At 42.0% G+C, this 21,290-nt stretch overlaps 3 protein-coding genes across 7 annotated transcripts; 1 reads left to right on the plus strand and 2 right to left on the minus strand.

Moving 5' to 3' along the window:
- Positions 1 to 560: 560 nt before the first annotated feature.
- On the plus strand, positions 561 to 5,408 carry LOC133956820 (receptor-type tyrosine-protein phosphatase beta-like). Of its 2 annotated transcripts, none has more exons than XM_062392148.1 (11): positions 561 to 660; positions 1,133 to 1,246; positions 1,741 to 1,840; positions 1,924 to 2,014; positions 2,116 to 2,192; positions 2,304 to 2,438; positions 2,638 to 2,760; positions 2,891 to 3,051; positions 3,165 to 3,300; positions 4,271 to 4,341; positions 4,472 to 5,408. In XM_062392148.1, the coding sequence occupies exons 2-11, from the start codon at positions 1,242 to 1,244 to the stop codon at positions 4,698 to 4,700; spliced, it is 1,128 nt and encodes a 375-aa protein (XP_062248132.1). In that variant the 5' UTR covers positions 561 to 660; positions 1,133 to 1,241; the 3' UTR covers positions 4,701 to 5,408. The 2 variants fall into 2 exon arrangements, with proteins under 2 accessions (XP_062248132.1, XP_062248131.1); XM_062392147.1 differs by having other exon boundaries at positions 606 to 966.
- On the minus strand, positions 5,103 to 12,176 carry LOC133956819 (transcriptional regulator QRICH1-like). 4 transcript variants are annotated; one of them, XM_062392146.1, is made up of 12 exons: positions 11,958 to 12,176; positions 10,722 to 11,017; positions 10,530 to 10,625; positions 10,301 to 10,441; positions 9,433 to 10,209; positions 9,161 to 9,332; positions 8,905 to 9,059; positions 8,693 to 8,807; positions 8,037 to 8,145; positions 7,541 to 7,689; positions 7,341 to 7,431; positions 5,103 to 6,174 (listed from the first exon to the last, which is right to left on the minus strand). In XM_062392146.1, exons 2-12 carry the CDS (start codon positions 10,980 to 10,982, stop codon positions 5,988 to 5,990), a joined length of 2,253 nt encoding a protein of 750 aa, XP_062248130.1. In that variant the 5' UTR covers positions 10,983 to 11,017; positions 11,958 to 12,176; the 3' UTR covers positions 5,103 to 5,987. The 4 variants fall into 4 exon arrangements, with proteins under 4 accessions (XP_062248130.1, XP_062248128.1, XP_062248129.1 ...); XM_062392144.1 differs by having other exon boundaries at positions 8,037 to 8,166; XM_062392145.1 differs by having other exon boundaries at positions 9,161 to 9,338.
- An 837-nt stretch (positions 12,177 to 13,013) lies between these two features.
- qars1 (glutaminyl-tRNA synthetase 1) lies at positions 13,014 to 20,727 on the minus strand. Its single transcript, XM_062391952.1, has 23 exons — positions 20,530 to 20,727; positions 19,943 to 20,093; positions 19,417 to 19,526; positions 19,252 to 19,327; positions 18,812 to 18,876; positions 18,651 to 18,704; positions 18,212 to 18,275; positions 18,048 to 18,122; positions 17,828 to 17,913; positions 17,583 to 17,669; positions 17,391 to 17,490; positions 17,234 to 17,312; positions 16,914 to 17,153; positions 16,735 to 16,827; positions 16,502 to 16,639; positions 15,781 to 15,868; positions 15,534 to 15,680; positions 15,316 to 15,417; positions 15,117 to 15,209; positions 14,424 to 14,551; positions 14,274 to 14,340; positions 13,793 to 13,918; positions 13,014 to 13,651 (listed from the first exon to the last, which is right to left on the minus strand). Exons 1-23 carry the CDS (start codon positions 20,638 to 20,640, stop codon positions 13,601 to 13,603), a joined length of 2,331 nt encoding a protein of 776 aa, XP_062247936.1. The 5' UTR covers positions 20,641 to 20,727; the 3' UTR covers positions 13,014 to 13,600.
- Between the last annotated feature and the right edge of the window lie 563 nt (positions 20,728 to 21,290).

Below are 21,290 nucleotides of genomic sequence, written 5' to 3' on the forward strand. Positions count from 1 at the left end.
TAACCTATTGATGAATTCCTCCTGAGCAGCATACAAATGTACTGTATAAGTGTAAATATGTTTTTATGTATAATATACCCACTATATGCACTGTTAATGTTTAATAAAACAATCCTTAAACCAACTGTGCAGCTCTCAGCAATATAAACTTGACTTAGAGAAACGAATAATCAGTGTAGAGTGAATGTTCAGTACACATGAGTATGTTGTAGGGATGTTTATCCGCGTAGTGTCTTGTCTACATGTGTTGAAAAGAATCTCTGGTTAAAAGGGACAAAAAGCTCCATGTTCATATAACTTTAACTCTGAGGACCGAACGACTACAACAGAAATCAACATCTGGACTGAGGGGATGCAAGAGCCTGAAAACATTTATGTTTTTCTAGTGCAGGGAATGATATAGAGAACACAAAGAATAGCTGAGGCCACCGCACGCTGGGGTTTAGTGTTTCCGTCTCCACCCATTTTCTCCACCCATCCCAGAGAGAGAGAGAGAGAGAGAGAGAGAGAGAGAGAGAGAGAGAGAGAGAGAGAGAGAGAGAGAGAGAGAGAGAGAATATTAAAACCAGACAACCTAAGATGCCTTGGAGTAGTTAGTTCAGTCTATCTCTTCGGTCTGTGGCAGATTTTAAACCGTTCTTCAGAGGTCGGTTTGTGAAGGTAAACCTGAAACAACAACATGATACTGAAGCTGTTGGGATTGTCTGTTCTTCCGCCTGCTATTTGTGTTTGGGGTTGAGAACTTGCAGGAACAGGTTTTCATTCTTGTCTGGTCAGTGTCAGTCATTGTTGCGTGTGAATGCTGGGCCATGCTTGCTCTGTGGCCTTCCTGTTAAAATGAGGAGAGGCATTGTCAGCCTGAAACTACACTTTCCTGGGATTGAGACAGTAAACCTGCCGAATTCAACTGCCGCATGGCAAAAACAAAGCCAGACAAACTTGTGCCGGCACGTAACTTCACTACAGGTGTGTTTCCACTGGGTTTCTAGATTATTTTCTTGCGCCAAAACGCCAGCGTTGAGGAGGAAGAATTCAAGGGGGGGGGGGGGGGGACAAGAGGCCAACACAGATGTTCTCAGCTGTGTTTTCTTCATGGCTGATTTTGATTGACAAACTTTTCTTCATGAAACAGGACATGGCATCTTTTTTTCAGCATCAACCCTGATATCACCCTGGCATCCTTCTCCCTCCCGAGGCCCTGCTGAATCTAAGTTTGAAGCACCAGGTCGACAGGAGAAGACATGAGGTGAGGATTACAGAATTCCTTGTAGCATCAAGAATGAGATGTCTGGAGATGATTATCTATACTTTTATGATCATTATGGACAGTTTAGAACCATTTGCATTAGTTTCACCAAGATATTTACAGCATGGTATTGTATGGTATGGTATTGAATGGCATGGTTTGTTATGTTATGTTATGTTATGTTATGTTATGTTATGTTATGTTATGTTATGTTATGTTATGTTATGTTATGTTATGTTATGGTATGGTATGGTACGGTACGGTACGGTACAGTACGGTATGGAATGGCATGGTGTGGTTTGGTACGACATGGTTTATATGGATTTTACTCTAAATAAACTACAGTTCCCATGTTCATTATCATACAATTACTTGTTGGATCAACAGCAGAACAACAACAGCAGAGAAACAAACTCAATAAATCTACACAATCACCAGAGTCATAAGAACTCTGCTCTTAAAACGATCTAATGCAGCACATGTATGTTGTACAGGGTTCAAACCTTCTCGAGGGGGCAGATTCTACAGGAGTTCCGTTCCCGCTGCCAGGCTCTGGCTGCTGATGACAACAGAGGCTTTAAGAAGGAGTTTGAGGTAGTTCAGAAACGGAAGTGGTATTAGATCCATGCTTTATGAAAGGATCTGCCATGAGTGCTGATGTCTTTTGTTCTGTGAAGGAGCTGAATGATGTTGGCAAAGACCTTCCCAGCAGAGCGGGGGAATTGGAGGTCAACAGAGAGAAGAACAGATACCCCTACATTCTACCATGTAAGAGCAAAGCATCTCCCACCAGAACAGAGTCATCTATAGTGTCTGAAGCGTTGATGTGTGAGTCTTACATTTTGCTTTTCATTTTCTGACTAACGCAGACGACCACTGCCGCGTGAGGCTGTCCATTCAGAGCGCCGTTCCACACACTGACTACATCAACGCAAATTTTGTGCCTGTGAGAACTCGTTCACTTCCTCCGCTGAATTGATTATTTTCACAACTCTGCCTGGCTGCTGTGCGTCTGTCTGCATGACTCATGATACACTGTGCATGTGTATGTATTCAGGGTGGAGGATCAGAGAGAGACTTCATCTGCACCCAGGGTCCTTTGCACAACACCATGGCCGACTTCTGGAGGATGGTGTGGGAGCAAAACGTCAGGATAATCGTCATGGTGACAGCTCTGAGACACAAGGACATAGTAAGAACGGCATTATCAGTGTGTGTGTGTGTGACGTGTGTGACGTGTGTTCCTAATTTCATTCTTGGATAGTGGTTTTGATCTTTTCATCTAATTCTTGGCAAGAGAATCTGGAAAAGAATTTCTCAAGTAGTCAAAAATACCTTTTAATATCTTTAACTAAAAGAAATAAGGTTGTCCCATATTTCTTTGTGTCCAGGTGCTGTGTGATAAGTACTGGCCTGTGGAACGAGGGACACTTTATTACGGTCTGATCCAGGTGACAACAATGACCTGCAGACAAGGTCCAGATTATTTTATCACCACCATTAACCTCAGACAGGTGAGAGAAAGATTCATCCATCATCGTGTCTGGTTGCTTTAAACTGCTGCTGTGCTCTGACCGTACCAGTGATCAATCAAAGAGAAATACGTCCTTGTGGTGGGATTTAAGGAAAGTTTTGGTGTTTCAGAGAGACTGTCCAACAGACAGGATAATCACACACTACTACTACCATTCCTGGCCGGACCGGGGCATCCCTAAAGACTCATCCTCTCTGTGCGCCTTCACTGACCATGTGCGGCTGCACTTGGAAGGCATCCCTCGCCTGGGGCCGACTGTGGTGCACTGCAGGTCTGACCTCTGACTTCCCCTACTTCCATTACTCACTTCTAATGATCAGTAAGAGTTAATCAGATGGTGCATGAGACTTTGTTTAAAGTCGATGCTGTCACTATGTGTTTCAGTGCAGGTGTTGGGCGCTCAGGGACGTTTGTTACACTGTTGTGGTTGATGCAGTTGTGCGCTCGGGGCATCCAGCCGGACATCCGCGCTGCTGTGGAAGATCTGCGGCTACATCGAATGTGGATGGTCCAGAATCTGGTTTGTACAGTCATGACACTCACCTTCAGTAGATGAAGAATTGAGATATTTTACTAGAGTAAAAGTAGCAATGACAATGTTACTACATCACAGGAACAGGAAAATATACCTTCTCAAAAGTAAAAGTACTTTTGAAATATGTACATATAACTATGTATAAATAAAATGATTATACCTCACTTGTGTAAATGTACTTAAGTTAAATTTGACAACGTGGTGATGAAGTGATTATATGTTCACTTAGTGAACTGATATTCAGCTCCTCTACAGATGTTAATGCTCTTATGTTGACATACTTTAAAACAAGTACGTTTTTTGGTAAGATTGCAAGAATTATTATTCAAATGAGTCAATCTACAGGAAAAATGTTAGTTATATCAGTAAATGACTCAAATATATTATAAAATTATTGCCATCTCACTGATGTAGCCGGTGGAGCTCATAAGGATTAATAAGCTTAACATCAAGACTGGAAGCCGGGAAACTAAATCCAATCTTTATGCTAAGCGGCTGACTGTAGTTTTATATTTAATGGACACACAAGAACGGTGTAAATCTCCTTATTGAGCTATGGCAAGAAACCAAGTAACCTCTCAACATCTCCAACTAAATCAAAGCATTAAACTCATGCCCTCGCCATGAAATAATGGTGTTTATTTGAGGAGTAACTAAATATTCTAATAAACTACATCCATAGAGTATGTAGTAAATTTGATGTTATACTCATTGCTATACGTGTGCAGCGTTTCTGTATTATTATGATGACTGGCGACAGCTTGGTGACAAATATTCTGTTAAATGAGCCATATTGCAGTTTGGATTGCAGTAATCAGTATATTTAAACGCATACTTGTAATTCCCTCACTCTCATGAATCAAATTGCTCTCCATGACTCTCATAAATCTATCATCTCCATGCTCATTAACACTGTGTGGTCACCATTACCTGCTCATTCTTTGTCTGTCATCAGGAGCAGTACATATTTGTGCATCAGGGTCTGCTGCATTGGCTCATGGGAGGAGCAGGGAGAACCACAGCAGGGTGAGAGAACAGAAATAAGCTGCCAGCCAGCACAGGCACACACCACATTCAATTTCAGCACCGGCAGCATGTTATTAGTCAATGTAACGTATGATGACATTTTAATTGGGCATCTTCTCTCTCTGAGCAGCCCACAGATTCAGGGAGCCGGTTCGAAAACCAGCCCCCCCGTTCAGGATCAGCCTCACAGCTCCGGACGGGGAGAGCGAACAGGGAGGAGACGACAACACCGCCACAGACAGAAGCCTCCGTCAGAGCAACCGCAGAACACAATACAGCAGATGTTAAACCCTGGGAACCTGCTGAGGAGACTGCTTCCTTCCTCATCCCTGTTAAACCCAGGCTCACACACCCCCTGAACTCACAAATCGTCGAGCTTAAGGTACAAAGTCACAAACAAGAACAAAATGCTGTCATGCAGCACCTGAGGCACGAGGAAAGGCACTGCAGAAATAGTGCTGAGTGCTCGATGAGGACAGGCCCTGCAGGCAGAGAACTGGTCCGGCGACATGCAGATACAAACTGGAGAAACCAAAGACGCAGCAGTTTGTACCCGCACCTCAAGGGAAAATTAAATTACCACCTGCCTTTCAGGTCCAACGTGTTATCATGCGGTGAAGTACTTACAAGATGCATGGGAACAATAATGGCGCAAGAGCATGAGAGTCAGGTCAACTTAAACACCCTGTGTTAAACTCAAAATGTCTTGTGTGCAACAAAATGTATGTTTTTTTTTAAATATTTTTTACCTCCATTGCTGATAAAGTGATGACTTTTATTCAGAAAATCATTGTGCATCTTCATATATTTCACACGATGCGGTTTGTATGTCAGGATGCATGTGCAGAATATATACTGTACTTGCTAGAAAGGCAGACACATGGTATCTTGGCTGTACAAAAAGGTCATGTTTCAAAAAAACACAGGCACTGCCATTCTCCTTAGATGACTGAAACCCTATACAGTACATGAAGGAGCTATGAGTATAATACAATATAGAACATTAAGGGCTATCCTGCTTCTTAAGAGTCTTTCATTATGTAATAAACATGTATGATACAATAGAATCACTCTTCAGGTTGAGTTTCTGGGGTTGGTGATGAGGAGTGACTGAGGAGGATCCAGCAGCCGTGATCATCCTTAACCCTCCTCCTGCCACATCGCCACCATGCGGCAAGAGCTAGTAGCTGCAGGTCAAGTTCATGACACTGTGTAGTAAGAGTCCTTAACAGTGAAGTCCCGATGAGCTGCAGTGCTGCCGCTTCGTGGGACCTCAGCTCAAGAAAGACGAGTGAAATACAAAGAAAGTTCACACAAATGAGTTGTTCCAGGTAAGTCGAGCCAAGAGTTAAAATTACATTTAAATTAGAGTTCAGGTCCAATGATTAGACGCACTTTCCTTTGGCCAAATCAAAGGGAAAAGAGTGAGCGATTGCCTCCGTACAACAAATTAATTTCTATAATGTTGGTATGTGTATGTACAGTCCGTTTTTAAGATATGCGGACACTGAATGTATATAAACAATTACATGCCACCCTTACAGACCACAAGAGGGTGTGAGAGAATAGAAAACTACTCGATTAGCAGTCAAAGGCTGGGTGAAGAGGAAGAGTCAGAGTCCGTTTACAGTTCTCCTCCAGTCACACTAGTGCATGCTCTCTGACATGTTAATAGCTTCCTGGATATCTCGGATGACGAGGATGCGGGCGAGCATCTGCTCCAGCTGTTCTTTCGAGATTGGCTGGGTGGAGTACCAGATGGGGCTGTTGGGAGCCACCACAGGCTCTGGAGTCAGGTAGAAGGTGTCGTTGCGACCTTTAGCACTCTGTGGACTGACAGGAGAGCAGATAGAACACAACGTGAGGACACTTCTAGGGTGAGCCTATTAATCAGAGGGTGAGGTTACAGTTTCACCCTGTCTCTGCCTGCAAAACATATATTTAATACTTTGTGAAGGAACTGAATTAGGAAGCGTCTTTTATGTAAAACATCTTATGTCTGTTTAATGCTTGAGACAGCAGATAAGAGTTAGATGAGAAAAAATTACTCTGAATTGTTATTAATCATTACTGCATCATATAGACCGAGTGCCAATTCGATTAGGTATGTCTGTTGGACGTCTATAATGTTTTTTTGTCATGTTCATGGAGGTATGGATTGAAATACATGTTTTAGCAGGGATGTCATAGTGTTGGTATGATCCTGGGCTGTATTATATTCAGGTAAGTATTCAGATATTTATTATCTTCAAATAATCTGCCTTCCACATGTATGCAATTGACAGGCCCAAAAAAAAATCAAAAAAGGAAACCTTCAGGAAGATCAAGTCCAGCACATCACCACTTTTAATTATGCCTTTAGTAATAAACATAATTTAATCTTAACCTTTAGAAAATTTAATTGATGAGTTTTGAAAGAGAGTTCAAGGCAGACCTGTTGGATTTGATCACGAGACAATACAGGTGATCCTTACAAATGTGTTGAGAACGAATCTTATAAATGTGGAAGTGATCACTGATATAAACAACCCAATCTGGGTTTTTTTCTTTTTGCCTTTTTTCTCAAGTAGAAATGTTCTCCATATTCACCAGTTGTGAAAGATGCTGCATATTTGTCAAGGCAGCAAAGGCCAGAACGATTATTTGTCTTTATTCTTTGACATAATGTTAACACACACACAAAAATCAAAGTTTTTGAGAAGAAAAAAATATATTATAAGGAAACCATGTTTTGTCAGTTGCCTAGCAACAGTGCTTTCAAAGTTTAGGTGCTTGAACATCAACTGCACATGTTCTCCACCTTGAATGTCAATAAAAAATGATTTATTCAAAGGTAGCAGCAGCAAGGTAGAGTAACTACATGGTAGCATAGATTTTTTTTTTTTCTTACCATTTGTTGATTCTATTTCACACTAGCTGAATTAATGCTTTTATGACATAAAGATTGTGTCTACTTAATAAAGACACTTGACAAGCGTTTAATCATGTTTGATATTTACCATTTGAAGAGGTAGAAATCGTAGAGTTTGATGGGGCATCGCAGTGGGTTATCTGGGTCCTCCAGCTGCTCCGAGTACATGTCATCTGTCACTGAACAAGAACAAAAAATAACATTCAATGGGAAAATGATTAATTATCTTTAATATGTGGTTTCTCTCTAAGACAACCCAGCACACATCTAATCCATGTATGTTGTTACCTTTCTGTCCTATGAACCTCTCTGTCGACTTGAGGTACCGGATGCTGGTGCTCTTGTCTTTGGGGTTGTTAGGACTTTTTCTGGTGTGCCGGAGCACCTTAGAAAAGGCCACTTTTAGATGCTGATCCACTGTCTTTAGGTGAAAATACCTGAGAAGAAATCAGGGTCAGGGTCAGTAGTGTCATTAGTCATTGATATATGGCTTCAGAGGGGTGATACATAGTAATTATAGTAATGCCTTTTGTAGACTTTTTGGCAGATATGTGAGTTGGAAATGATTTGTTCACGATAAAGGGGACTTGAGGTGCCAAGTATGTGCACTTCTGCATGTCTGTAAATCAACATGTTAGTGTTATGTTGCTGTCTTGATGAAAAGATAATGATTTGCTCTTATGTCCAGAAGTATATAATGACAATACTGTGCACAGCTTTAGAAATATCCTTCTTGTGTGATGACAGAAGAAACTGCCACATGTGGGAGCACAGTGTAACTCACTTTGTGTTGAAGAACATAAGAGTTGTGAGCAGTGTTGAGGGTGAATGAGCTCCCAGCTGTTTACATTCCCATAGCATCTCCTCCGTCACATGACTGGGTATAATGTAACCTGGTATGAGGTTAAGAGCAGCTGATGAAGAACAGGCAGTTTATGAAACTGGGCAAGCAACACAGAATATATTAGTTAAAAGGAAACACACATCCTCTTGCATTTGTCCACAATGTCAATATATATTAAGTAACTTGATTTTGGTTGACCAGAAAGCTTAATGCAGACCATGGCTGTTGATATTTTGGACATGGTTTACGTAGTATTTAAAAAGCTTTGAAAATTGTCCTTTCCTAACCAGGATTATGACCAAGAAAAACCTCAAACAAATGAAGTCTGAGACATTGGTGAAAATGTCCTAAAAACTTGAATCTCCCTGCACTTTGCTAATTTCAATCTTAAATAGTACAAAACTAGAGTAATACACTAAACTTGCTTCTTTTTTTTTTAATAATGTCTCAGCTTTAACGTTGTCTCTTAAATGTGTACCGTAACAGAAATGTTGACCTGCTTTTCCCAAACGCATCATGCCTTAAGTTTTAAGCTCATTATAGAGCAAAACCCATTAATGATCCATGCTATATTTGATTAAAATCTTTTTTCTCACCTAGCGGATGAACGGATGGTCTCCAAGGCTCCAGGATCTGGTGCAGACTGTGAGCGAAGCGGGTGTAGTACTGATCTGAGAAAACGTCATCCACACGGCCGTTATCGAACAGATACTGGAAAGAGAACACACAAGCAAAGCTGCAGTTAAACAATGTTTCCACACCACAAACAACAGTAAGTATGTTTTGTTTGCGAGGTTAGTGAGCTTACCTTTTGAATGCACAGAAATACATAGTAGAGAACATCAGACTCGAAAGTCTCCCCTTCCAGTCCCCGAGCATCTGTAGTCATCATAGAGAGACCCATGCAGAGCTCAGCGACTGCACTTGACACCAGGTCTTCCTGGAAACGTAGTGCCTGACGTCCTAAAATACACACACAGTCATAAGTGATTGCGTTGACATGTGAGACGCCAGAACATAAATTATTATTTTGACACTCTGATAAACACTGTGTATGCACTTACGGCCAATTGGGGCCAGTTTAGTGCTGTCTGATTTTTCAAGCTCTACATTTTTTCGTTGAGCCCAAAGCCGCCATACTTCTAGCCCCTCTTCAGGCTTCAGCGTGGCTGGCAGCAGGAGCTCCTGCACCTGCACTTGCTGTTGGCCATCTACCTCTGCTACCACCGTCTGACCCTGCAACTACACAAACAACATGATTAACAAGTGCAATAAAGGTATACATGTCTAATGGTAGATATGTACAAAGACCAAAAGGTTCAACAAATGCTATTACCTGTAGCTGCTGTGCTTCCTGCGCTGACAGACCCTGCGTGTGCAACACCTGCTGCTGTGGGTCCCAGATGAGGGACTGTGTAGCATTGGAATAACCCTGTACAGACACCGGGATGTGAATGTTTCCATTCATCAGCTGGGCAGGGAACAGCGTGTTTGCCGCTAGTGTGTGCACAACTTCTTCCTGACCCCCCATTCCTCCAGAGCTTGTTATACTAGAAACAGCCTGCACTGTCTGACTCTGACTGACAGGGATTTTCAGCTTGTCACTTTCAACAGTTACATGTGTTGGCATTGTGGTCATTGTTGTAGTGTTTGCCCCTGAAACCTGCACTGCTCCATAAGCCTCCTGGGGGATGGCAATGTGTGTCACCTGCTCCCGGCCTCCAGACCCAGCAGGAGCAGAGTACACAGGGATTGTCCAAGTCTCACCTGTAGGACTGGTGATTGTGCCTGTGGCACTATAAAGATGGGAACTGTCCACTGTTAGGAGGTCCGGCCGCAGTGACACATAACTTTGCTGCTGACCCTGTCCTTGAGGGATAGCCAGGACTGTGGCTACCTGCTGACCAGGCAGGGCATAGGACACAGTGATGGGCATGTCCACCTTACGCTTCTTGGCTGGCTGGAGGACACCTGCTCCCTGGGATGTGGCAACTGTAGTTCCCAGTACCCTTCTCTCTGCATTGTCCTGCTGTTGTGTGGGAGACAGGGCCCCCACTGTCTGGATTTGGATCTGCTGTCCTCCTGCAACAGCTGCCACCAACTGGGCTTGCAGCTACGACAAATGGGAGGGAAATGATAACTGGTAACTGGTGACAAATTAACAATGCTGACATTTTGTTGTGCATGTCTGCGCAGAGGAATACTTGTTGGTGCTGCTCCTCTGTGAGATCCCCAGGCTGAATCAGCTGTGCAGTAGTCACACCCTGTAGCTGTTGATGTGAACCAGAGGGCAATTGGAGGACTTGACCCAGCATCTGACCTTGTTGATGGCCCTGGATTTGTACCTGAAAATAGAGGCCAACGTGAAGTTGAACAACAATATATTGGATAAGGAATAAGTGACAAACAACATTAACGTGCATTAAAACAAACCTGCACTATCTGTTGTTCTGCATTCTGCTGAACAGATTGTTGCTGAGACTCTTGTATCTGTATCTGGTGCTGCTGTGGCTGGACCTGCACCTGAACCTGCATTGTAAGAAAGGTGTCTGTCAAAGAAACTCATTTCAAGAACAGAGCCTTTTCAAAAACTGCTTCTTAACAACTTAGAACATATTGATTTACCGGGCAGGCCAGTTCCAGCAATGACCCTGCCACCTCTGTGCTGTCTGTGTATATGCAATTAGCCTCTTGCTGGTAGACCATAGTGGTGGTGGTGGTGGTTGTTGTTGGGTCCCCGCTTGACTGGCTGAACTCCTGCAGAGCATCTGGACCCTTGCTGGCCAAGGACTCCAGGAACTCCTTCATGCGATGCTGAGGGATGCTCCGTGCTTTCTGCCTCACAAGCTCCTCGTAGGAGCCGGCACCATCCAGTGAGTTATTCATTGCTGCTTAAAGTGGCCTCCTCTGTAATGGGGAACCTGCGAAAACGATAATTTATGTAGAATTGTTAAAAAATTTGTAGAATGCTCTTGTGCATTATGTACAAAATCTGGCGCATTTTGCACTGGTCTTTAGGTTTTAATGCCATCTTAGGTCTTTCAGCTTTTGTGTGTTATATCCTTGTAGTGTTTTATAATAGTATGTGATTTTAGGGCAGGTGCAATATTCATCTCACTTTAGTTCTGCATTATTATTCTGGGTCTTAGATGAAATTTCATTGTGTGGTGTTTTTGTTGTTTGTTACACAATGTGCTGATCCGCAGCTGCTGTATAGCACTTTGGCCCATTAAGAAATTCCCAATGGGGACCCAAAAAATATTCGATTTGAAAACCTGTTTGTAAACACCAAACTAAAAAAAAACGCATATGCAAAGTTCATGAATTACAAATGAAAGTGAAAAAAACAGAGGGCATCAGTTGACACCTCTGCGTGTTGACAGTCCCACAACAAGCTGAACGTAAACTTTCAACTCAAGAGATGCTAGTACGAAGGGGTTAATTCTGACTGAGGGTATAGGAGCTGGGACAAAAGCGCGGTCACTTTCCAAATCCGACGCAGTGTTCTTAGAGCTGGTGGAAACTGCAGCGCAATCGAACACACGCCAGATTTTACTATGAATACGATGCAGTGGGTCAAGAGGAGCTGATCAAACAGCTGATGATACAACCCGCTAGATTAGCCAGGTATAAGGCTAACTAGCCGCGTGTTGTGTGTGGGCAAAATCCATCACAACAGTGTAGAGCAGCTAACACTAATGCAGTGTGTCAATGCGTGACAGTGTCTCCACTTGGTAACACATGGTGCGTGAGCTCAGAGCAACACAAAGTGGCGTTACCCTCCGAGGCAAGCGCTGCTGTGCTGTGTATTTGTGTTATCCCCGCAGCTAGCATGCTAGCGTTAGCAGGTGCGTTAGCTACCTCTTTTCCTCAGCCGGGCCGAGGATCGAACCGCCCCCAGCCGCGCCTCTCTGCCCGCGAACCAGCGCGCCTCTTCCGAGCCGCAGGGAAGCGAAGTGCCGGAGCTGCGTCTCTGCGGCCGCCTTATTATTTATTTCTTGTGAATTATAGTTAGATGGCGAAGTGTAGTTTTCTTTTTTGAAAGCCACTCATATTTCGCTGGGCGCCATCTTACAACAAAGGTACCTGACCAATGAGAGAGCGAGTTGTGACTCCGCCGTGTTCTCGCGGTGTTTTCGTCGCATCTTATCGCGACAAGTGGCGGTGGAGGATCAGAGACTTAAAGGAGCCGCACGTCCACGAGGCCTCAGAGCAGATGAGGAAGATGCCAGTCCACCTTAAAACACAGTTACAGCCGGACATCAGCTCCTAGTGGTTCACTAGCGTCTGGATAGTTTAAGGTGGTCCCGCCGGGATGAGCGAAACACCTGGGTGGTGCTGAAGCTGCTCCGGACAACTGAGTTAATTTCCACGAATTTACGTCTCAGCATGGTCTGTGTAAAGTGACAAGTAATATTTACTTTAATATTTATTATTGGGTTGAAGTTAAGGATAATTGAGCCTTATTTACCCCAACTAAAATAAGATAATCCTTTATTAGTCCCACCTTATAAAGTGAAAGTTAAAAGGAAAATTAGCAATATTACAGCAGCAAGTCAAATATGGGCAAATCTCAGTAATGATAAGTAGGTGTAGGAATAATATACTTAAGTTTAAGGAACTATAAAAAAATATGGAATAAAAACCAATGTATAGTATAAAATAAAATAAAAAACTACACATTAGAATAACATTTTCCAAATAAAGCTAGAATCAAACTGTACGGTTACATGTATTTTATATCAACCTGCTGCCACCACCTGCCAAAACCTGATAATTTACTATTTCCCCACAGATTTTTATCATATATTTTATCAAATAGATAGAATATCACAGTTGGGAAATTGTTTGATATGTCGGCTTAAACAAACATAACAGTGCATCATCATACTTCAAATTATTACCACAGAAACACCGGAGTTTTTATGTTTTATTTATTTTTGTCTCTTGTCAAAAAAGGTCACATGAGCACCCATCTGAGTCTTAAAAAACACACACACACACACACACACTGTGGTTTGGCACTGATCCACCACCCGTGTAAGAAAGTTGTGTATGGCATGTGAGAGCATCTCCTCTGTGTAACACCAGCTTGGAGCCAACATAAAACACTACATACATTAGGTCCTTGTCGAACAGTAATCAAAGTTGCATACATTCAACAACAAATAGGAACCTTAGTAAGTAAATATCTTTGCAGCAGATGTAGAAAAGATTAAACTAGACTCTGACACTGACACAAACCGCTGAGATTGGTCAGTGTTATCAGAGTCGTTTTGATAAAGTTGACAATTTACGCTTCCCTGTTTCAGTGAAAATAATCCATAAACAAGAACTGCAGTTCAAAAATAAGAAAACTTTAAAACTACATTGTCTGATTTGGACTAATCTAAGCTGAAGCAGCATGTGCCCTCGCTGATGTTACACACTGAGCGACGCAAAACAATTTGAGCATGTATTTCTAGGCGCATGGGAAGCAGCACGTGTGACTTGATCTCAGTCAATCAGATCTTCCCAGGGTCTTCTTTCAGTGTGACTGTTCTGTTGAAGACCAGCTGTGATAAAAGAAGAAGATTACAGTTACAGCTATTGCTCGTATTAATGAGATGTCAACATGTTTTTCTAAGTAGATTAATCAATAACTTCTCAAATGAGTATTTATGATGTAAAATCTAAAACACAAGCATGCAATGTACCTTGTCTTCAGTGCTGTCTGGGTCCAGGGAGAAGTAGCCGACTCTCTCAAACTGGAATTTGTCTAAAACCTTTGCTCCCTTGACTGAGGTATCGACTAAGGCACTTCTGATCACCTGCATGGAATTCTATATAACAAGAAGAAGAAATCAAACAATTACTTCATCAATTGAAACATCTTAAAGGTTCAGTGTGTAGAATTCAGTGAAATCTAGTGGTGAAGTTGCATGCTGCAGCTAAATATCCCTCACCTCCCCCTCCCCTTCACAACATAAAAGAGAACCTGTGGTAGTCTTCAGTCATAAAACTCAAAAGGTGTTTAGTTTATCCAGGTTTTCCTAGACGATAACACACTAGTAAAAAAATCACTAGGATTATACTGTATAACATTTCTGACAATAGAACCCTTTCACTAAAATCTTGCACACTGAACTTTTATAAAATCAAAAAGGCTGTCTGGCACAGGTGTGCAAAATTACTCACAGAATTGATGTCACTCAGGAAGCCGTTGGGCACCTCAGATGGATCCTCTGGGTGTTTGTGCAGGAATCTTAAGACAACAAGAAGTTTAGGTTAAGTGAGTTTTCCACATGAAGTACTAGCTGTGAGTGACGGAGGTCGTTTGTGACTTACAGTCTTTCATAGAGACGCACTTCACACACCAGCGGCTGGCTGACCCAGTGGATGAAGGCCTTTGGTTTCTCTGCGGAGTCAGAGCTGCAGCAGTTTACCTCCAGCTCCACCACTTTCCCCTGAGCATCCTGAGAAATGAGCAGAACAAGCAATGACATGTTGTAGGGCACGGACACTAGAAAGAAACATGGAGGTATCTACAGAGCATGTTAACATTCTCTGTAGATACCTGTTGAGTACATCGAATTTGATTTGAAGACATTATCAATATCACACTTTATTATCTGCATCTTTAAACCTGTTTTACAGTTATGATTACCAGAGATCAGTGAAAACTAAACTAAAACTAAGTAATTAACTCACATTTTACACTTTTGCAATGACTGTCTGAAAGTTATGAACAAGAATTCCTAATAATATCATTGATTGGTCATTAAAGTGGTGAGAAGCAGAGAATGAGATGAAGAAACAAACAAACTGCCTGCCTCGGAAAGGTTGTTCTCAAACCTACAATATTAGATTAATTTGTGTAACCGAGTTCAGAATGAGTCTTACAAACAACATTCCAAAGGTTTACAGGAGATGTTGAGGTAAAATGCTCAGAACTGATAAGAAACTCACCAACAAAACATATATCATAATGGCACAGGATTAGGATCAGGATTTCAAAGGGCTACTGAGTGAAAGTCTTACCTTTATGACCTTCTGCACAGAGATGACATACCCAGCATGCCTCAGACCCACAGGCTGCTCTGGGGTCAGACGCTTGTAGCCCTTTTCCATCACCTGCAAAACAGAAGGGGTCCATCCTCATGTACACAATGAAGGAAAATGCACAAAGAAAGTCTGATACCTTTATTGTTAATGAGTGTTTATTTTGTTTCTCTCTGACCTCTCGGAAGTCGCTCTGTTCAATGAAGATCGTGCGAGTGAATGGAACCGTGTGGCTGCCCCTGGCCTCATTGGCAGGAAAGTCTGGTACTCGTACATCTGACTGAGGGAGAAGAGGAGAAAACATACCATGATGTTTATGATGCTTTGCTAAAGACCAAATATACACAGTACAACAAGTACCCAGGGAGAAGTTTGCACTGTAAGAAATGTACAAACCCGTGAGTTCTCTGGGAGGTTAACTATGGTGATTTTAAGTGGCTCCAGCACAGCCATGACTCTGGGTGCTGTGTCATTAAGCACGTCCCTCACACACGACTCCAGCAGATGGGGCTCTGTTGTTGTCTGAGAAACGGTGACTCCGACCTGCCAAGAGATGCAACGCACTGTTACACGCGGCATCACTATAAAATTTAAAAACTAGCTCTTCCATCCACCCATGTGTCCTTTCATCCATCCTGCATACCCGTGCACAAAAGTTGTTAATAGCCTCTGGTGGGAAACCTCTTCTTTTCAGCGCAGTCAAAGTGAAGAGGCGGGGATCGTCCCAGTCTCTGTAATGAGATAGATATTGCCCCAGTTACCTAATTGATCAAATGTATCATGAAGACATCACATGAATACTGCTGCACACTAAAATCACAAACATATACAATTGCAGACCACAAGAATTCAGGCTCTGAGTTTCATCATATTTAATTAAAAATAATTATTAGTGTTGTCAGCTAAACGCGTTATTAACGACGTTAACGCAAACCCATTTTAACGATGTCAACTTTTTGCCTTGCAAGATTAATGCTGAGCTGCCTATGGAAACAGTGAAAACACATAGTTTCTCTGGTCTCAGCTGGTCAGAGATCAGCGCCTCAGCTTCTTGATCAGAGCAGAAGCTGAAATTGGTTTCCACGAGCTTCAGTATCTGTGTTCGCCTCCAGTCTGACCTGCTCTCCCTTTTTGTCTTAATATTTCGCCAACTAAAATATATAAGCCAAGCCAATACACTTTTCCATGTTGATAAGAGCATCAAAACAAAAACAAAATTATGGAAAAAATGTGTGGTATCGAATGTATCGATTAATCGCAATTCATTTTGATTTACTATCCGTCAAACAATTAAATATTTTAATCGTTTGACAGCACTAAAAATAATATATTAGATTCCAAAGCAAACAGAAATGCTACTTCACCTGACAACGCCAGCCTCTACCAGTTTGATGATTTTCCTCTTGGACACGACAGTATAAGTGAGGTTCAAACGCCCATATTCCCACTGCACAGGGCAGTACAAGTCCAGAGCGTTAACCAGCCAGTAATAGGATGAACGTCTGTCGATCAAATAATCAACAGAGAAAGCGAACGTTAACAACACATATGTTTGCATACAAGTCAGAGTAAAATGTAGAACAGAATTCATGTATACCTGGCCTGAAACTCTTTGGTACACAGCGAGTGTGTGATATTTTCAATGGAGTCACACAGACAGTGGGTGTAGTCATATGTGGGGTAGATGCACCTGCAGAGAGAGATAAGTAATAGTAAGTAAAACGAGATTTAAACGGATCTACCTTGGTGGAAAATGAAAGCAACACATTTTCCTACCATTCATTTCCTGTTCGATGATGAGGCGTGTATTTGATTCTATACGCCACCGGGTCCAACTTCCCGTCCTCCATGACCATCTTCATCCTGAGTGTTGCCTCTCCCTCTGCATACAGGCCTTTCTTCATCCTCTCAAACAAGACCAGGGACTCTTCGATGGGACGGTCCTTCCACGGTGACGGAGGAGCGTTATGGCCCTTCAGGTCCTGCCCCTTCTGGTGGCACACATACGCGTGGCCCCTGCAGAACGTCAAAAAAATAAACATCAGATCATGTGTTGTGCACAATTACCAACATGTGTTCATAGGTCCTAATCTCACCTGCGAATTAGATCCACAGCAAGGTCGTAGAGTTGCTGGAAGTTGTCAGATGCATGAGTGACTTTGTAAGGTGAGTAGCCTGTGGAATGAACTAACACTGGTAAGAAATCTATTTAACAAAGCTTTAATCAGACCGAAACAAACATATCAAACTCACCAAGCCACTCCACCATGTCCCTAATGGCAGTGAAGTATTTCTCCTCCTCCTTTTCGGGATTTGTGTCATCGTACCTCAGGAAACAAATACCATTGTTTGCCTGCAGAAAGAGGAGAAGTTTAAAGAGAACATCTACATTAGAGAGGGTTAAACAGACTGTGTGATGGTGAAAGATGAGATAAATACTCCTACCTTAGCATAACCAAAATTGAAGTTAATAGCTTTGGCGTGTCCGATGTGAAGGATGCCGTTTGGCTCGGGAGGAAAACGGGTACGAATCTGAAGGAATTCAGGAAAACCAAAACACAAGATCATCTTCAGACTGCAGCTATAAATCATTGGTTAACAAACAAGTTATTTTAATGATTTCAGTGATCAGTCCGTTGGTCTAAAAATAAGCTGTTTTCCGAAATTGATCACTTAATGAAAATGTGTACCTGTCCACCAGTGTACTCCAGGTGCTTTTTAAGCAAGGACATGGTGTTTGGCGTAACCACATAGCCCTCAGTCGTATAGTTCTCTCCTGTAAGATATAAGGATTAAAGTTCAACATAATCAGTAAATGCACTTTTCTGCTCTTGTGGTTGAGTGTGTGTGTGTGTGTGTGTGGGGGGGGGGGGGGGGGGGGGGGGGTTAGGGTTAGGCTTTTCTTCTCACCTGTTTTATGGAATTTAAGTGCTTCTCCTCTGAGCTGTTCCATGAGTGACTTTCCCTGCTCAGCCTTCACCTCACCTAAACAAGCACAAGCAAACAGTTGACAAACAATCCACAGACGTGTACAGGTTATTTAGCTCCTGTCTACCAACCCCCTCGCTGCTTACCATTCACTGCCACCTCCTCTTTCTTTGGCTTCACGTCATTCTCACTGACTTTTGTTTTCTGGGCCTGGAAGATCAATACATATACAGATGACATAAAAACATTAAAGGTGCATGGATTAATAAGTTATTTGACATTTTAGAAATCAGCGTATGTGCTTTCTTGTGAAAAGTTAATTGGGAAGATGAACATGACTCAGCCAGCCGCCGCTTAGCTAGAAAAAGGCAGAAAGAGCAGGCCTGGCTCTGTCAACTAAATCTGTCGACATGCAGCTCTGAAGTTCAATACAAAACTTCTTATGACTTGTTTGTTAAATCCACACAGACAATACATTTTAAAATCTCAAGATGTGGCATAAAGTGGGTTATTTCCCAAATTATAGACCAGGTGCATAAAGAAAGCAAATAACCATATTTCACTTTTAATTTTTTTTAGCATTACCTTAGATTTCTTCTCCAGATCAGCCTCTGTCTTTGGTCCTAAGAGGTGCAAGACCTTCAAGATGAAAGCCAGAGTTAGACAGGCTATACAGGGAAAATAAATCTTAGTTCAAAATATTCTGTTACATAAGACAGACATAATATGTTCACTTCCCAACACACCTGAATGTCGACCTCATTTTTGATGACCTTCCCATCAGCCCATTTCATGGCAGCACGTGCTTCTCCTGTAATACACAAAAAACTCAGTGAGACATGTTGTTTTGTCTTTGTATACAGTTTTGTCTTTGTATACAGCCTCTAAAATTCACCAAGAGTGATGTAGTATTGTTTAACACGCAACGGACATGAAACTGAAAAAAATAAAACAATATAAATATCAAAAAAGAGGTGGTATATGGAGAAGGTGGTGATGATGATGTCAAATTAGAAAGACAATGAGTTTGACAGCTTTTGGTGATAAGGGCCAACGTTGGTGTTGCTGTGTCGTAAACTTACTCAAGGATAAGTCTGGACCTAATTTTCATGGAATTTTTTCACAGTTCATGTCTGAAATTGGCTTTATAATGGTAAGTAGAAGCTTTTTAAGTGTGAGGTCATACCCATTAGAAGTCCCATGTTGAAGTGGTACCTCTCCTTTAACAGCAGTTCCTTGTGCTTCTTGATCACAGACTCCACCTGTGAAACATTCCATGGTCAGTGAACACACCCTGTGAAGCTCGTAAACAGTTACTTTACTTCTGCTCAGCGTGAGCTTGTGCACTTACTGCATCTTCAATCTGTTCAGGTGTTATAACCACGCCCACTCCACACGCTTCCTCAAACTCCTTCATGTTGATGGGGTCCTGACGATGACTCTTCAAAAAGTCCAGTGCAGCTGCAAAACATCATGTGGAAAAATATGTTAGCTGATGTATTTTCTATATTGTTTTACACTTTTTATAATTGGTTGTATTTGTGTTTTTACTTATCTATAGTAAAGTATTTGATTAATCATTAAAATATCAAGCCTCAATTACATACCTTTGTCATAAGGGTTTAATAAAGACACCTTTAGTGCCATTTTTAATGTCATTATATAAGTAGATGTATTGATATTGTTTTTTATATTCTTAACCTCCATCCATCAGTATAGGTACCAGCCCCTAAACATCTGCTAAAATGAGTTTTCTTGTTTTGGGAATTATTCTGAAAAGGAGCCCTGACAGAGAAATTAAAGTTAAAATGTTTCCTGTTTTGCAACATCCTTGTACTTTGTTCATGCTCACACAGTTTGGGTCCCTCAGGTATTACCTGCCAGTTGCAGCTCTGTGCAGATTTTGCGCTGAGCTATGCTGACTGAAAGGAACACCAGACGATTTGTGTCTTTGAGACGAGATGCCATACTGTACAGCAGCGTGCCCATGGCTTTGTCCACTCCTGACGCCCCATGAACACTGTGAGCCTGTTGAATACAAGGAGACGCAAGTTTGAGAAAAAGACGACAACACAAAATGTGCACAGTTGTACTTAAAAATACTTTTAACACCTAGAATAACTATGACAGCGACCTCTTAACAGACATGTGGTTAACTACTATCTTTAATGGGTAAAGCCTTTGCCCACCGGTTGTCAAAGGCAGTTTCCTGCTTATCTTTCCTGCCTTGTTGCATACGACCCAAATATGGAAAGTGAAAACAAAAGTACAGAGACAATACAACTACTTAAAGTAACGGTATTTAAAGAGTTTGATCTACTAATAAATATATTAATATATAAATATATATATATATATATAAACCCTTATGGAGAGGAGGTGCATACAACACGGTGGCTGCAGACAGGAATACCGCAGCTGTCCCTCCAGGCGCTTTAACTTTCCTCCACACTCTGGCTCATACCTGGGTAATCGCGTCCTTCAGGGCCGAACTCAGCGCTTCATTCTTCAGAGTTTCTTTCGCCTTCTGCTCGCTGAGCCCTATGGAGGTGAAAAGTGTCAACATATCCGCCATTTTTCGCACAAACAGCCGGTCTGACTGGAGCCACACTGACACACCGCCACCAACGAGACTGTTCCCACTGCAGAGGAGGGGAAATGTGTGAGTGTGACTTCCTGTACACCCTGAAAGAAAAAAAGAAAATAACCAATGGGACACGGAGGGAGCGGGTGGTATTGACCAATCGAGAGTGCGTATTAGAACAAGTAACCGCCTACTCTGACGGAGGAGCCAATCCGCGGCTGTGCGACTCCTGTGAGTGAGGGGCTACCGGAAGCTGTAATGTTGCATCAGTTTGACGGTGATGTCGAAAAAAGTCGGAAAACGAGATGCGAAACTCACGTGAACAATAGTTCACAACACAAACAAAAGTTTTTCTTGTACGGTTGCTGACGTCACACAAAACAGAAAGATGGCGGACGAAAATAATCGTTGGAATAATTTGATATTACATTTAATTGCCCTGCATTTGATTTACTGTAGGCGTGCACACGTAGAGTGACCTAGATGAGTAAGAATAGTTAAACATTAGCAGCAATTTTGATAACAGGTCATTAAATAATAATTCATTGGAAATAAATGTTTAGGGTTATATAATCCATTCATAAACAGACGAATGGAGCGTGACATTCAGTAATTTATTGGATTTACTGACAATTGTTGAA

This window comes from Platichthys flesus, chromosome 7 (assembly GCF_949316205.1).
Source record: "Platichthys flesus chromosome 7, fPlaFle2.1, whole genome shotgun sequence".
NCBI classification, from domain to species: Eukaryota; Metazoa; Chordata; class Actinopteri; order Pleuronectiformes; family Pleuronectidae; genus Platichthys; species Platichthys flesus.

What these genes read in the sequence shown, in the direction of transcription:
- LOC133956820 (XM_062392148.1), top strand. An exon ending in CCACCATTAACCTCAGACAG is followed by an intron (nt 2,761 to 2,890) that starts GTGAGAGAAAGA and finishes TTGGTGTTTCAG; the next exon opens with AGAGACTGTCCAACAGACAG. An exon ending in TGTGGATGGTCCAGAATCTG is followed by an intron (nt 3,301 to 4,270) that starts GTTTGTACAGTC and finishes GTCTGTCATCAG; the next exon opens with GAGCAGTACATATTTGTGCA.
- LOC133956819 (XM_062392142.1), bottom strand. Translation starts at nt 10,982, where the DNA reads ATGAATAACTCACTGGATGGTGCCGGCTCCTACGAGGAGCTTGTGAGG. An exon ending in TATTTCTGTGCATTCAAAAG is followed by an intron (nt 8,808 to 8,904) that starts GTAAGCTCACTA and finishes TTCTCTTTCCAG; the next exon opens with TATCTGTTCGATAACGGCCG. An exon ending in GAGGTTCATAGGACAGAAAG is followed by an intron (nt 7,432 to 7,540) that starts GTAACAACATAC and finishes GTTCTTGTTCAG; the next exon opens with TGACAGATGACATGTACTCG.
- qars1 (XM_062391952.1), bottom strand. Translation starts at nt 20,640, where the DNA reads ATGGCGGATATGTTGACACTTTTCACCTCCATAGGGCTCAGCGAGCAG. An exon ending in GCTGTGGATCTAATTCGCAG is followed by an intron (nt 17,154 to 17,233) that starts GTGAGATTAGGA and finishes GACGTTCTGCAG; the next exon opens with GGGCCACGCGTATGTGTGCC. An exon ending in ACCAAAGAGTTTCAGGCCAG is followed by an intron (nt 16,640 to 16,734) that starts GTATACATGAAT and finishes TTTGATCGACAG; the next exon opens with ACGTTCATCCTATTACTGGC.